Below are 14,833 nucleotides of genomic sequence, written 5' to 3' on the forward strand. Positions count from 1 at the left end.
GGATATGAGGTTTTCCAGCCTCACCTGCTGACTCCTGTCAGTCAGGAAGTCTGTGATCCACTGACAGGTGGAGGCTGGCACAGTCAGCTGGGTGAGTTTGGTGCTGAGGATGTCCGGGATGGTGTTGAACGCCAAGCTGAAGTCCACAAACAGGATCCTTGCATATGTCCCTGGAGAGTCGAGGTGTTGCAGGATGTAATGCAGACCCAAGTTCACAGCATCATCCACAGACCTGTTAGCCCTGTAGGCAAACTGCACAGTACTGCAGGGGGCTTGTAATGTCCTTCAGGTGGGCCAACACCAGTCTTTCAAAGGACTTCATGACTACAGATGTCAGGGCGACAGACCTGTAGTCATTTAGTCCAGAGATGGAGGGGTTTTTTGGGACCGGGATGATTGTGGAGCGTTTGAAGCAGGAGGGAACTTCACACAGCTCCAGTGATTTGTTGAAGATCTGAGTGAAGATGGGGGCCAGCTGGTCTGCACAGATTTTCAGGCAGGATGGAGACACACCGTCAGGTCCAGGAGCCTTCCTGATCTTCTGCCTTTGGAAGAGGTGGCTCACGTCCTCTTCACAGATCTTGAGTGCAGGTGAGAGGTTAGAGGGGGAAGGTGACTGTTTGAAGATGGCGTTGGAGTGGGGGAGAGGTGTGACTCTGGGCTTTTCAAACCTTCCACTGGCTCAGATTATGAAAAACAACAAAATATGTTACCATAATTATGCAGATGACACACAGATTTACATAACCATTTCACCAAGGGACTATGATCCCATACGGGTGCTGAGTAACTGTATTGAGCAGGTCAACGGCTGGATGTGCCGGAATTTTCTTCCATTGAACAAAGATAAAACTGAGGTTATTGTTTTTGGAGCCAGGGAGGAACGATTGAAAGTCAGTGCTCGACTTCAGTCTGTAATGTTAAGAACCACAAATCAAGCCAGAAATCTTGGTGTAGTCATGGACTCAGACTTGAAATTGAGGAGCCACATTAAGACAATTACAAAGTCAGCATACTATCACCTGAAGAATATATCACGGATTAAAGGACTTATGTCTCAGCAAGACCTGGAAAAACTTATCCATGGATTTATCTTCAGTCGACTCAACTACTGTAACGGTGTCCTTACAGGGCTCCCTAAGAAATCCATCAGACAGCTGCAGCTGATTCTGAACGCTGCTGCTTGAGTCCTCACTAAGACCAAGGTGGATCACATCACTCCAGTTCTGAGGTCTTTACATTGGCTTCCTGTCTGTCAAACAATTCATTTCAAAATCCTGCTGTACATTTCTGATCTTCTGCTTCGTTACGAACCATCCAGACCTCTCAGGTCATCTGGGGCAGGTCTGCTTTCTGTCCCCAGAGTCAATTCCAAACAAGGAGAAGCAGCGTTCAGTTATTATGCTCCGTATATATGGAACAAACTCTCAGATAAATGCAGGTCTGCTGAAACTGTCAGTTCTTTTAAATTAAGACTGAAGACTTTCCTTTTTACCATTGCTTTTAATTAAATATTTAAGATTTTTCTTTTTACCACTGCCTTTAACTAGTAGATTGATAACTTACACTGCACTGTAACATTTACTGTTTGTTTTATTGTATTGTTTTCTTTTTCTTTGTTTTTAGCTTTTTACCATTGCTTTTAATTAAATATTTTACACTGCACTGTAACTTTTATTATTATTTAATGTGTATTTTTTCAATTTCCCTATGTTGCTTTTAAACTTTTTTTTTATATTTCCCTGTTGCTTTTGTGTTTTATGTAAAGCACTTTGAATTACCTTCTTGTTGAAATGTGCTATACAAATAAACTTGCCTTGCTTTTCCTTACAGTAGAAACCATTCAGCTTGTCTGCCAGTCGTTGAGTACCAGCAGTGTTGGGGGATGGTCTCTTGTAGTTTGTGAGTGTCCGTAGGCTTCTCCACACTGACGCAGGGTCGTTGGCTGCAAAGCGGTTATTTAGCTTTTGAGCATAGCACCTCTTTGGAGCTCTAACCTATTTAGTCAGAGTGTTCCTGGCCTGGTTGTACAGGACTCTGTCCCCACTTCTGAAGGCTTCCTCCTTGGTCTGACGAAGCTGCCTGAGTTTCGCTGTGAACCAGGGTTTTTGGTTGTTGTATGGTTTGTATATATGTAAGGTTTTATTCGGCACACATGTCCTCACAAAAACTGATGTAAGATGTCACAGTGTCAGTTAGTTCGTCCAGGTCAGTGGCTGCAGCATCAAAAACACTCCAGTCAGTGCAGTCAAAGCAGGCCTGTAACTCCAGCTTTGACTCGTTGGTCCATCTTTTCACTGTCTTTACAACAGGTTTAGCAGATTTCAGTTTTTGCCTGTGTGTTGGGATAAGATGAACCAGACAGTGATCAGAGAGTCCTAAGGCTGCATGGGGAACAGAGCGATAGGCGTCCTTTAATGTTGTGTAGCAGTTGTCCAGTGTGTTAATGTCCCTGGTGGGGCACTTAATATGCTGTCTGTATTTTGGAAGTTCATGACTGAGGTTTGATTTGTTAAAGTCCCCAAAAACAATGAGCAGGGAGTCTGGATGTTTTTTCTCCACGTTAGTTATCTGGTCGGCCAGGTGTAGTAACCCCTCACTAACACAGGCCTGAGGTGGAATGTAAACAGTGACCAGGACAAACGAGGAAAACTCCCGCGCTGAATAAAACGGTTTACAGTTTATCAATAATGTCTCTAATTGAGGCCTGCATGATTTCTTCAACACTGTGACATCTGTGCACCAACCTTTGTTTATATAGAAACAAACACTGTTTCCTGTGAGCTCCCTTTCGCGATCTGCGCAGATGAGATTAAATACCAGTAGATGAAGTGCGCTGTCCGGGATGCGCTCAGTTAGCCAGGATTCGGTGAAACAGAAAAGGCAGCAGATCTGCAGAAGTCCGAATTAGTTCTGTTGAGGAGCAGCAGTTCGTCCATTTTGTTGGCCAGAGAGCAGACATTCGGCAGGTGGATTGAAGGGAGCGCAGCGTGAAATCCCCGCTGTCTCAGCTTAACCAGCGCGCCTGCACGTTTTCCCCTGTCCTGTTTTCAAAGGATCCCAAACAGAGCTGCCGCTCCTCCAACTAATAACTCTGGGAAAGTTCCAGGGTCAATAAAGAGCGTTGGAATAGAGCAGTTGAAAGTCCAATGTTTAAGAGCTCTTCTCTGGTAAAAGTTTCCAGAGAGGGACGGCAGAAAACAACGTTAATTAACAAAAACACAAAAAACACTACTGAGGGTAATCCCGGGACGGCCATCTTGGTTTTCTAATAAACCAGAAGACTACTCAGAGACTGTTTATTATTATTATTATTATTATTATTATTATTATTATTATTATTATTATTTTGAGGAAGTTGAGAAAAACAGATTTTTCCAACTGGTGATTCAGCCACACCTGAGACAGAAGTAGGTGGAGGGCTGCCAGTATTTCTAAAAAGCATTGTGCCTGATGGAATGGCGTCAAATACAAATTCTCTAGGCATAACTGGAATATTATAAAGCGGAACGAAAAGCTCCCGCACTTCCATTGTCGGAATCTAACAGTGTGACATCCGGCGGAAGTAAACAATACAAGCGCCAGCGTTAGCCGCGTGTATTGAATTCTTTGAATGAGTTATTGTAGTCGTAGCACCGCTAATTATTTATGAAACAACAATGTCTTCAGTTGGGAGTTTGAGAGAGTTTGTCAACGAGCGACTAACTGCTGCTGCAGAAGAAATATTCAGAGTTTTTAAAAACACTATCGTCGAGTACGAGGAAGAGATCGATCGTCAGCGCAGACTGCTGGATATCGTTTGGAAACCCGAAATAAAGTTACACAGGATAGGTGAGGAAAGATTCGTTATATTATAGAAGCCCATTCCCGCCACTGTGATGGGAAAACGTCATATAAATCACTGTAATGAAAAAACTAAACATTTTGAGTTAGTATCTATAAATAAAATCTTAGTATCTCCATATAATGATTTTGAGGTACTAAGTCAATATTCTGAGAAAGTCTTGTTATAATTAGCCTACTTACAGAACCTTTTTTCATCACAGTGGCGGGAATAAGTTTTTGTATTATTTTAACACAGAACAGAAGAATTCGATTTATATGAAATTCAAAATGTTTAACATACCCAGTGCATGAAGTGGAACAAAATAGGTGCCAGTATTGTCCATTCATGTGTTGGCGTGTGTATTAGCTTAATATTCGTTATACTTTCAAGTATAACGAATATTAAGCTTGTCTATGAAGATTCTCAGTCATCCAGGTCATAGTTATCCAACGAAGGTTAAAATGAAGGGCAACTGGACTTGGTTGAAGCTACTGGAAGACGTTTCGTCCCTCATCCAAAGGACTTCTTCAGTTCTGACTGACTGGCAGGGAAACTCAGCTATTTAACCTCAGTGGGGTCGTTGGCCCGGGTCATCGATACCGCTGGTTCGTTAGTGTTCCTTGTTGCTGTGACGACAGTCGTTACAGTCGTCGAGACTACCTGTGGCCAAGACTGAACGACCATCGTTGGTATCTTCACCTGAGGCCAATAGGTTACGTTTGTTGAGTTTCCTGGGAAGTGATGAAAGGACAGCATTGTAAGTGGGGGATAAGTGGTGGCGTAGACCCCCTCCCCTGTTCAATGACGGCTTCTCAACCCTGGTGTAGATGGCTTCCTTGACACCTCTTTCAAACCATCCATCTTCTCTGAGAGTTAGTCTCTTATTTCTTAATGCTAAGTTCTAACTTGTCAATAATCAGAACCATTCATGCAGAGGAACAAGTTTAACAATTTAACCGTCACAAAAGTGGTAGGGACATAAGGGCTCAGATTAGGGGTGTGACAATACATTTCAAAACCAGTAGTTATTTCAATATTATTTTGAAGAAATTTTTGGTGATTAAAGATAGAAGGGAGGGCTCTTGGGAAGATTTTCAGTATTAAACTCGTAATTTTATACATTTTCCTGGGGGGTGGATTTGGGGGTCCTCCCCCAAGAAAACTTTACTTTTACCAATGCAAATATGCAATTTCACATCATTTGGGACCATTATTTTTACCGTATCTGTGAACAAATAGTTGGAAAAGTAAGAGCAGATAAAAAATAAACAAACAAAAAGCTAAGGACTAAACTTGCTGAAGAATTTGTCTTTTGGAAGTTACTTAGTTTTTGTGCTCTCTCCACAGATCTGATTTTAAATTCATGGCACAGCACCCAAGCCTTTTTGGGCCTCACCTTTTAAGCCTATGGAAACCTTGTTAATACAACCTCCGAATCATTCTAGATAGGACTTTCATGCCTTTTGTGTCTTAATTTACAGCATTTCACATTTATCTGTAGAAATTAATATGAAAAATAGGCAATATGAGAACCACCTCCCTTAAATACAACTATTTAATTTGCATTATAAAATTCAAAAGAAACGTCTCCTCATTAACTTAAAAGAGACTTGTTTGCATCCCTAACTTGCTTTACAAAACCTCAGCTCCTACACAGTCACCACTTTCTTTTCCTAACAACCAGTCCGAAAAATGATTTAAAAAATAGTTAATGTGTACATTCTGTGTATGTGACAGAGCTGTAGGCTTAGTCTAAGCTTGTACCAAATGTTCTCAACACTTGAAAAATAGGCAGTAATGAAATGCAACTACTAGCAGGCATACTTCCTATAAATGTAGCTAATGTTAAGTTACATAGCAGCCAAAAGACGTTTGGGTAATTTCAACTTTGCTCAGCCTAAAGGGGAGGGGAGATGTTTGCTAGCGCTTCACTTTTCCAGCTATTTGGGGAACAAGAGACAGGCTTTTCTTGAGAAGCTGACACACTGTAACCGACACTGTACATTTACATTTATTAATTCAAAGTGACTTACAATTGCTATGTGTCAGAGGTCACAAAGGAGAAACTAGGAGTCTTGCTCAGTGTCTCACAGTGGATTCAAACCCAGGTGTCTTATCCACAGCACCATCACCACCCTGGCAGAATATTTTCCTCGCATTCACTGTCACTTTCTGCCTCTCGGACAATCAAACACTCGCTCATAACAGAACCTGTCATGTAGATGTTCTTTGAAGAATGAGGAGAGGAAGCTAGCCAAGTGTTTAGAGTAACTGTGCTCGCACATTGTGCGAGTGAAAACATTAGTAGCGCGTTGATTAGAGATCGTGGGAAATTTTAGTAGCGGCTTAATGTTGCAACAGCGCTCCTGAATTCATACAGGGGAAACACTGACAGTAATAACGTTAGCCTGTTCCTCTTGTTCTCTGTCCCTCCAGAGCTCCCACAGCAACATGTCTGTAAGGAGGAGGAGGTTCTGGCTGACCAGCAGCTCTGTATTCACAAGAAGATCCCTGGTCTGGACCAGGAGGACCCACAGCCTCCAGAGGTTAAAGAGGAACGGGAGGAACTCTGTACCAGTCAGGAGGGAGAGCCGCTTGTAGTGAAGCAGGAGACTGATACCTTTACCGGTCTGGACCAGGAGGACCCAGATCCTCACCAGGTTAAAGAGGAACAGGAGGAACTCTGTACCGGTCAGGAGGGAGAGCAGCTTGTAGTGAAGCAGGAGACTGACACCTTTATGTTGACTCCTACTTATGAGGAAAGTGACCACAGTGAAGCAGAACTGAAAAGTGACCACCAGCTCCTCTCTCACAACTGTCATGTAGCTGAGAGCCAAGATCAGACTCAGGATCAAGTAGAGATGCAGAGCCAAAACAATACGCTATGCCATAGAAGAACCCACTCTGGTGAGAAACCGTATTCTTGCAAAACATGTGGGAAATCTTTTAGCCGGAGTTGTCACTTGAAAGTCCACGTGCGAACCCACACAGGTGAGAAGCCGTACCTTTGCAAGACTTGCGGGAAAAGATTCAGTGACAATTCAGGATTTAAAAGACATATAAGAATCCACACAGGTGAGAAGCCGTACCTTTGCAAGACCTGCGGGAAAAGATTCACTGACACTTCATCATTAAAAAGACATAAAGGAACCCACACAGGTGAGAAGCCATATTCTTGTGAAACATGTGGGAAGGCTTTCACAACTGTACTCTTGAAAAAGCACGGAAGAGGAGAACACACAGGTGAGAAATTGTAGCTTTGCATGAGGAAAGATTGTTGATGCGTCTGATTTGACACGGCACAGAAGGTAGCATACAGACAAGTAATCTTGTGGGAGACAATTCGGTTCTAGAGGTTTGTGGTCAAAACTCAAGAATTCAGAAGTAAAGAGCTGCATAATTGTAGTACTTGTGGTAAAAGTTTTACTGACATTGCATACTTGAAAACATATAAGAATTAATATACCTCTGTGGTTATGAAGTCTTTTGTGCATGATGTGTTGCTCCACCTCAAGACCACTACAGACCCACTCCTCACTGCCAAATCAAGTTCTCTTAATGCCTCGTGCAGACTACACAACTTTCAGCGTTGGCCGAAACACAACTTTCCGTCTTGTGACCGGAGTCTTGAAGTCATTGTGGCGTTCACACTACGTGACTGATCAGTGACGGGGTCACACACTGCGTGAGCTGACAACAACTCTGTCACACGACGCTGGTCTCCAAACCACGTTTTGTCAAGAAAACGCATGTAAAACGGGAAATGACGCGAACCTGCACATGAAACAGCTGTTGTTTATTGTAAAGATACCAATTATAAAGACAAAAAATATGGTTGAATGAATGAAAGTCGCTGACCGGTAAATCGGGCTTAAAATCGTGTAGTGTGAATTAGGCTTAAGGCGTAGAGTATAAATACAGTTGCCAACTTTCAGACGAACTACCCTTTGCCTTGCGTGAATAGGATCTGACGGCACTATCTGCTGCATATGTGTATCAAACAAACAGTTGTATTAAAATTCATAAGATTCAGGATTGATGTTAAGGAAAATTGTGTGTTCTACAATAACGAAACTGATAACATTTGTAATTTTCTTATGTTTATGTATAAATTATTTTGGTTAGATTTAAAATATTGCTTTTAGATTTTGACTTAAGCTATTTATGAAAAAGAGACATTATCTCTTATAAAGATTGATATTGATTGTAAAAGACTAGCTTACGTATTACGATCATCTTTATCTTATATAAAAAAATGCTACATTCACAAATAAAAATGGTCTAAAAAGAATCCACAAATACGTTTCAAAATAGAAGTCAAACTTTTTATTGAAGCATTATATGGTCTGAATAATACTAAATCAATTAAAATAGGTAAAATGTGTAGATATAAATAGTTTTCTTAATGCCTTTGTTACGTGACACCGCCATCTAGTTGTTCATTCAGTTGTTTTGTGTAGGCCTACTTTTGTTTTGGCTGAAGATGGATAATTGTGATAATTGGTTGTTTTACCAGAGATTATTGTCTATTAGACAAGAGCATTTTTGTATTTACTTAACACAATATAACCTTTGGGCTGTGTTGTTAACCTCTGTATAGTGATATAGAAATATAAGTGTAGTTACAGAATATAAAAATCCTACATGTTCACGGGTGTAGTCACACGGAACTTACATTTGAAAGAAAGGTCCCCCATCGTGCAGCAAAGATTGTTACACATCTTCAAAAAGCCAGCATTGGAGGGTTTAATAACCCACTACAACTCTGCCTTCATCGGTTACGGATGGCGCTCAATGTGGCGGATGCGCAAACGGAATGGAAGTAGGTAGGGAGAGGGAGTAGCAAATACTTCCGGAAAGGTCCACTGACTCCCAGACCATCAGCACGGGTTCCCTTCAAGGCTGTGTTCTTTCACCTCTGCTCTTCACAGTGCTCACTTAGGCAAAATCCACACTACTTTTAAAACGAATACAATCTTCGTCCACACCAGCGTTTTAGCTGTTTATAAGAATTGATCTCCAGTACAGTACAAGTGTATGCTACAAGTGCTATTTGAACCGTAAAAAATATTAATAAAAACACCAAATCTAAAACTGATAAGACCCAATAAGGATGTCTCTGCCTCATCGTTTTTAAGTTCTCTATTTTCGCCTGTCCGCACTAATACGTTCCCCCAGGAGTTTTAAAACAAAAATCTGGTCGGCAGCGTTTTCAGACTTCTCCGTTTTAGGTCTTCGGATTTGTCATTTTAAGCCATGTTGCCACCAAAAGTTCCTGGATCTCTTTTCGAGGAACTAAAGGTTCCTTCAGCCCATTGTTGTGTGCATGGAGACCTATGAAGATTATGCAAATAAACTAGCTGATGTATAGGCCTATACGCCATACAAAGCGATGGACAGGCATCGTTATTTGGTAACCACTATCCATGTGCAACATTTATAAATGAACATCAGATTTGACTGGAATATAATGAAAATCTATAGGCTATCCTTGACCATTAAAGCAGCTTTTTTTGTGAAGTTACACAATAAAGGTTGTTACAAATTTAATAACAAACTGGATAAAGCCATCAAGTACATAAAATAACTCCAGCATAGAGAAGAAGAAAAACACAAACATAAAATCGCGACAGTTTGGAAGGTTATTAAAACATTTCCAGCTGACAAGAGCTGCAGACCAGACTCAAGTCTGTGTCTCCTGAGCGTCAAAGTAACATGGTTTTTAACAAGCTTTATTACTTGCTGTAATAAGCTGTTCCGTTTGTTTTGGAGAAGAGGAGACCGACTTCAGCTCTGTGTAAAAACTTTCTGACTGATGAAAACTTAAAACAACAACTCTGATTTGAATTTGTTTCTTTTGGTTAGTTAGATTTTCAAATAGTTTTTCCCAAATTTCGCAGTTTTGGATGGGGGCAGCATGTGAATTTGCTGGAAGAAGTTATTGTAGTCATAGCACCGTTAGTTATTTAATTTGTAATGAAGCAACAATGTCTTCCGTTGAGAGTTTGAGAGAGTATGTCAACGAGCGACTAACTGCTGAGTTTTTAAAAAAACACTATCGTCGAGTACGAGGAAGAGATCGATCGTCAGCGCAGACTGCTGGATATCGTTTGGAAACCCGAAATAAAGTTACACAGGATAGGTGAGGAAAGGTTCATTAAATTAGTAACACAAAACAGAGGAGATCGATTTTATATAAAATCTAAAATGTTTAATATACTATATAGACCTGGGTTCAATCCCCCAGTGTGACCCAGCCACCAGTGTGTCCCTCCAGAGCAAGACACTTAACCCCTTGTAGCTCCAGAGGCTACCTCTGACATGTATAGCAATTGTAAGTCGCTTATGATAAAAGCGTCAGCTAAATGAATAAATGTATACTGGTACTCATTTCCTTGTGTGTCTGCATGTTTTTGGATTCCCATCACAGTAGTAATGTTGGCCTGTCCCTTTTTTTTTCTCTCTGTCCCTCCAGAGCTCCCACAGCAACATGTCTGTGTGGAGGAGGAGGTTCTGGCTGACCAGCAGCTCTGTATTCAGGAGAGGATCCCCAGTCTGGACCAGGAGGACCCACAGCCTCCACAAGTTAAAGAGGAACAGGAGGAACTCTGTACCGGTCAGGAGGGAGAGCAGCTTGTAGTGAAGCAGAAGACTGACACCTTTATGTTGACTCCTACTTATGAGGAAAGTGACCACAGTGAAGCAGAACTGAAAAGTGACCACCAGCTCCTCTCTCACAACTGTCATGTAGCTGAGAGCCAAGATCAGAAAGAAGGCGAGCATGAAGACTCAGGATCAACTAGAGATGCAGAGCCAAAACAAAATTGCCATACAGGTAAAAACTCTTTCACATGTGAGACATGTGGAAAAGGGTTTCAATACATGTCAGAATTTCAGAGACACGGGAGAATTCACACAGGTGAGAAGCCGTATTCTTGCCAAACATGTGGGAATTGTTTTAGAGGGAGAAGTGCCTTGATAGTCCACATGAGAACCCACACAGGTGAGAAGCCGTATTCTTGTAAAACATGTGGGAAAGCCTTCAGAACCAGGGATCACTTGCAACTCCATATAAGAACCCACACAGGTGAGAAGCCATATTATTGCAAAGCATGTGGGAATTATTTTAGATGGAGAGGTGCCTTGATAGTCCACATGAGAACCCACACAGGTGAGAAGCCGTATTCTTGCAAAACATGTGGGAAAGACTTCAGAACCAGCAATCACTTGCAACTCCATATTAGAACCCACACTGGTGAGAAGCCGTTTTCTTGTGAAACATGTGGGAAAGATTTCAGAGTTAGTGGTGAATTGAAAAACCACATGAGAAGAGAACACACAGGTGAGAAGCTTTATTCCTGTGAAACATGTGGAAAAGCTTTCAGAGTTTGTGGTCAATTGAAAAACCACATAAGAGAAGAACACACAGGTGACATGCCGTATTCTTGCGAAACATGTGGTAAATCTTTTAGCCAAAGGGGTCACTTGAAACTCCACCTGAGAACCCACACAGGTGAGAAGCCGTACCTTTGCAAGACCTGCGGGAAAAGATTCCGTGACACTTCAGCATTTAAAAGACATATAAGAATCCACACAGGTGAGAAGCCGTACCTTTGCAAGACCTGCGGGAAAAGATTCACTGACACTTCAGGATTTAGAAGACATATAAAAATCCACACAGGCCAGAAGCCGTATTCTTGTGAAACATGTGGGAAAGCTTTCATAGTTAGTAGTCAATTGAAAATCCACATAAAAGAACACACAGGTGAGAAGCTGTAGCTTTTCACGACGGAAATATGTGTTGATTCATCTGATTTGTCAGATGAAAAATAATTTTGTGTCCACGAAATAGTATCTCGTGATAGGCCATCTCGTGGCCACAAGATAGTACCTTGTAGCCACAAGTAAAGTGTATATAAAAATTGTCAAATGTGTGTTGAATGTAAACTCATCACCATTAAATGTGAATTTATCTGAGAATATTCTTAAATATTCAACAAAGTGTCGTGAATCAGCTCTAAGACTGACACTTAAGACTTATTCCTACACTTCATTTAAATTAGGACTGAGATGCATGATAACTAAATTTTAAGCGCAGCTTTGAGCCAAGAATTCTTTAACTCTTAAGTCAATTCTTAGCAGTGTATTTATGAGTAAATAAATACGGGCCCTGAGCTATGTTGGCCCAGCTTGGACTTAACGCTGCTCCTAAGCCTCTGGACCGGACAAAATGGGAAAATCAGAGACTGCTGTGACCAAATCTTTACAGAGACCTGCTTATCAACATTCTGGATCAAGCTGTCAGCACAAGACTCCAGGGAGGGACTCCGTTTTACATGATGATGCTTGGTGCTAAAATGCTGTTGAGATGGATAGTGTTTCCTAAATGTCAGACTTTTTATGTGAGAATGATTAACACATTATCATCTTGTTGCTGCTGTTTAAGTTGACCACGGAGCAAAGAAAAACTGCGGATACCAGTTGCCATAGATATTGTTTTTTATATGTTATCTTATATACAGATAATTATCTGTTAAGTTCTGTGTGTAGGCTGCCATTAATCAGAGAAGGGTAATTACACAGCAAAATGGTTGCCAAAAAGCGTATACTTGCCTAGACCTATATGTGGGGCATCTTGTATGACTTTGACTTGATCATCTGAGTTTTTATTCTGAAATTGCTATGTATATAAATAACTATGTTGTTTCATTTTATTTTTAGGTGTTCCCATATTTGAATATTTAACTGTTTAATTATCTGTTAAATTCTGCGTGTGGCATGAAGCAAGGTTCAAACTACGCAGGAGCTTGGCTTCTCTTAAGACATGAGCTCCCCTAGAAAATATGATTTGTGACATTTTGGGGGTCTCTAAAATGTTGACAATATTCTATTTTTGCCAGCTGTGGTAGCACTGCAGCCATTTATTTCTATTTTTCAGTAACATGGATCATGCGTAAAATCAGGAGTGTCTGGATTCATCCGAAACCTGATTTTATGCATGTTCCATGATACAGAAAAATAAAAATTAATGGCTGCAGTGCTATTGCAGCTGGAGGCTCTCCGCAGCGTCACGCAACTTTCTTTGTTTTTTCATAAAAAAGTATTTCAAATATGACAAATGGGAAAGCTTTTAACTACAAGTCAGAATTTCAGAGACACCACACAGAGCGTACACACAGGTGAGAAGCAGTATTGTTACAAAATATACAGATATTCAATTCAGTAAAAAGATTTATAACCTCACAGTTCTGCAACAGGTGAGTCTGTATTTACATACATTACATTAGATTTCAGCAACAGCATTTCTAAGAACAGTCTGTCTTCTACGTCTTTCAATCTTTGTTTCACAGAGAGGCTTTAATTAATGCTGTAGGATGTATAATAGGCAAAATGTAGCTCAACGTTGACTAGCTACTACGTATAAATGTTACATGTTAGGACATCAGTGACATTTGATTAACGTGCAAAAATATTTGCTAAGTAATACAAAAGACGTCTGTGAGTCAAGCCCACATCTTAGAGGGAGATATTGTACTTTTTACTTTTTTTCACACACAACATAAGAAAATGTATATAAAAATACATTTTTTTTATAAATCAAACTACCCAACAATTTTTACAAGTAGGAGCTGAATCAGTATCAGATTTATTACCAAGTTGTTTTTACACAGTATTCTTTTATCTTTGCCAGCTTTAGGAATCTGTGTGATTAAACCTCATGCTTGATATCAGTTCTTTCTTCGATACACTCTATCAGTGCTTGGGATAAAATATATTTCTTACATCATTCCAAAAGATGACATTTTATTCAAAGCTTTATTTACTGACGCTGGAATATTCACTCACTGTGAAACAAAGATTTCTAAGACGTACAAGACTGATTGTTATAAGAAGTGCTGTTGCTCAGACATAATTGTAATGTATGTAAATAAATTGACTTGATTGTTGCTGAACTGTGAGGTTATACATTTTTTACTGAATTGAAACTGTATATAAGAATATGGCTTCTCCCCTGTGGGGAGGCTCTGGTGTTGCTGAATATTTGACTTTTAAAAGCTTTTCCATTTGACACATTTCAAGAAGTTTTTAACGCATTAACCTATGGTGAAAGTTTTTAGTGTGACTCTTACATTTGTGATGACTTTTCTGTGGTTTTGGATCTGTGTTTGTAGTTGATAGTCAATGGTATTTCTCAAAATAAACAACATTAACAGACAATCAATTAACCCTGTAAGTTATTTATCAAGAAAAATGTGGCTTTCATTCAGTTTCATTTAAAAAAAATAATTTGTATAACGCCAAAACATAGAAGTTTACACATCACATTTTCCATATAGAGCAGGGGCCTGTACCACGAAGCAAGGTTTGAGCTTACCCAGGTAATTTAGGGATTAACCCTGGGTTTTCAGTACCACGGCTAACCTGCTCCGGAGCAGGTTATAAGAGAAAACGCCCCAGTCTGTTTCACACAGCCTGTTGCAGCCATTAAAATAAATGAGTTTATTTTTTCTCATGTGAGGCTGAATATTATGATCAGTTTGGTAGGGATATTGAAATACATTTTAATATTAATGGAGGCTAGTTAGTAGCTATCTTATCACAGTGATTGGTCATGTTGTAATGAGGTGAGTTTTCAGCAGCCTAAATGTTGAGATTCAGTATTTCAGCCACTATCTGAGCACATGTTATGGCATGAATGGATTTTTCGTTTCATTGGTTTATGAAGTTAATTTAGAACAATGTTTGGAACACTTTTGAGTGTGTTAAATAAATTAATCTAATTTTTGAAGTGATGAAAAGTTTTTTTAAAGTGAGGTGGAAGACCACTTATTCAGTGCCTGAGTCTTTTAATGTGGAAACGCCGACACAGCTGAGCTGAAAAAATAAGGCTGATATTTTCATATAGCTCATAAGAACACATCAAATCGACGCATTATTATAGACTACGTCTGTTTCATGTTTAATAATTTCTGTCTCCCTGCATGTGTCAGATGCAGCCAGGGCTGG

At 40.1% G+C, this 14,833-nt stretch overlaps 1 protein-coding gene across 5 annotated transcripts; it reads left to right on the forward strand.

Moving 5' to 3' along the window:
- Positions 1–3,127: 3,127 nt before the first annotated feature.
- On the forward strand, positions 3,128–14,036 carry LOC119914766 (gastrula zinc finger protein XlCGF57.1-like). 5 transcript variants are annotated; one of them, XM_038734281.1, is made up of 4 exons: positions 3,128–3,831; positions 6,263–7,069; positions 10,302–11,339; positions 11,424–14,036. In XM_038734281.1, exons 1-4 carry the CDS (start codon positions 3,660–3,662, stop codon positions 11,603–11,605), a joined length of 2,199 nt encoding a protein of 732 aa, XP_038590209.1. In that variant the 5' UTR covers positions 3,128–3,659; the 3' UTR covers positions 11,606–14,036. The 5 variants fall into 5 exon arrangements, with proteins under 5 accessions (XP_038590209.1, XP_038590192.1, XP_038590200.1 ...); XM_038734264.1 differs by having other exon boundaries at positions 10,302–14,036; XM_038734272.1 differs by having other exon boundaries at positions 6,263–6,985; positions 10,302–14,036.
- Positions 14,037–14,833: the final 797 nt, after the last annotated feature.

Source organism: Micropterus salmoides, unplaced genomic scaffold (genome assembly GCF_014851395.1).
Source record: "Micropterus salmoides isolate LMB-PRFRI ecotype aquatic unplaced genomic scaffold, ASM1485139v1 Ms_hic_scaffold_1, whole genome shotgun sequence".
In the NCBI taxonomy this organism is placed as follows: domain Eukaryota; kingdom Metazoa; phylum Chordata; class Actinopteri; order Centrarchiformes; family Centrarchidae; genus Micropterus; species Micropterus salmoides.

What these genes read in the sequence shown, in the direction of transcription:
- LOC119914766 (XM_038734264.1), top strand. Translation starts at nt 3,660, where the DNA reads ATGTCTTCAGTTGGGAGTTTGAGAGAGTTTGTCAACGAGCGACTAACT. An exon ending in AATAAAGTTACACAGGATAG is followed by an intron (nt 3,832 to 6,262) that starts GTGAGGAAAGAT and finishes CTGTCCCTCCAG; the next exon opens with AGCTCCCACAGCAACATGTC. An exon ending in CGGAAGAGGAGAACACACAG is followed by an intron (nt 7,070 to 10,301) that starts GTGAGAAATTGT and finishes CTGTCCCTCCAG; the next exon opens with AGCTCCCACAGCAACATGTC.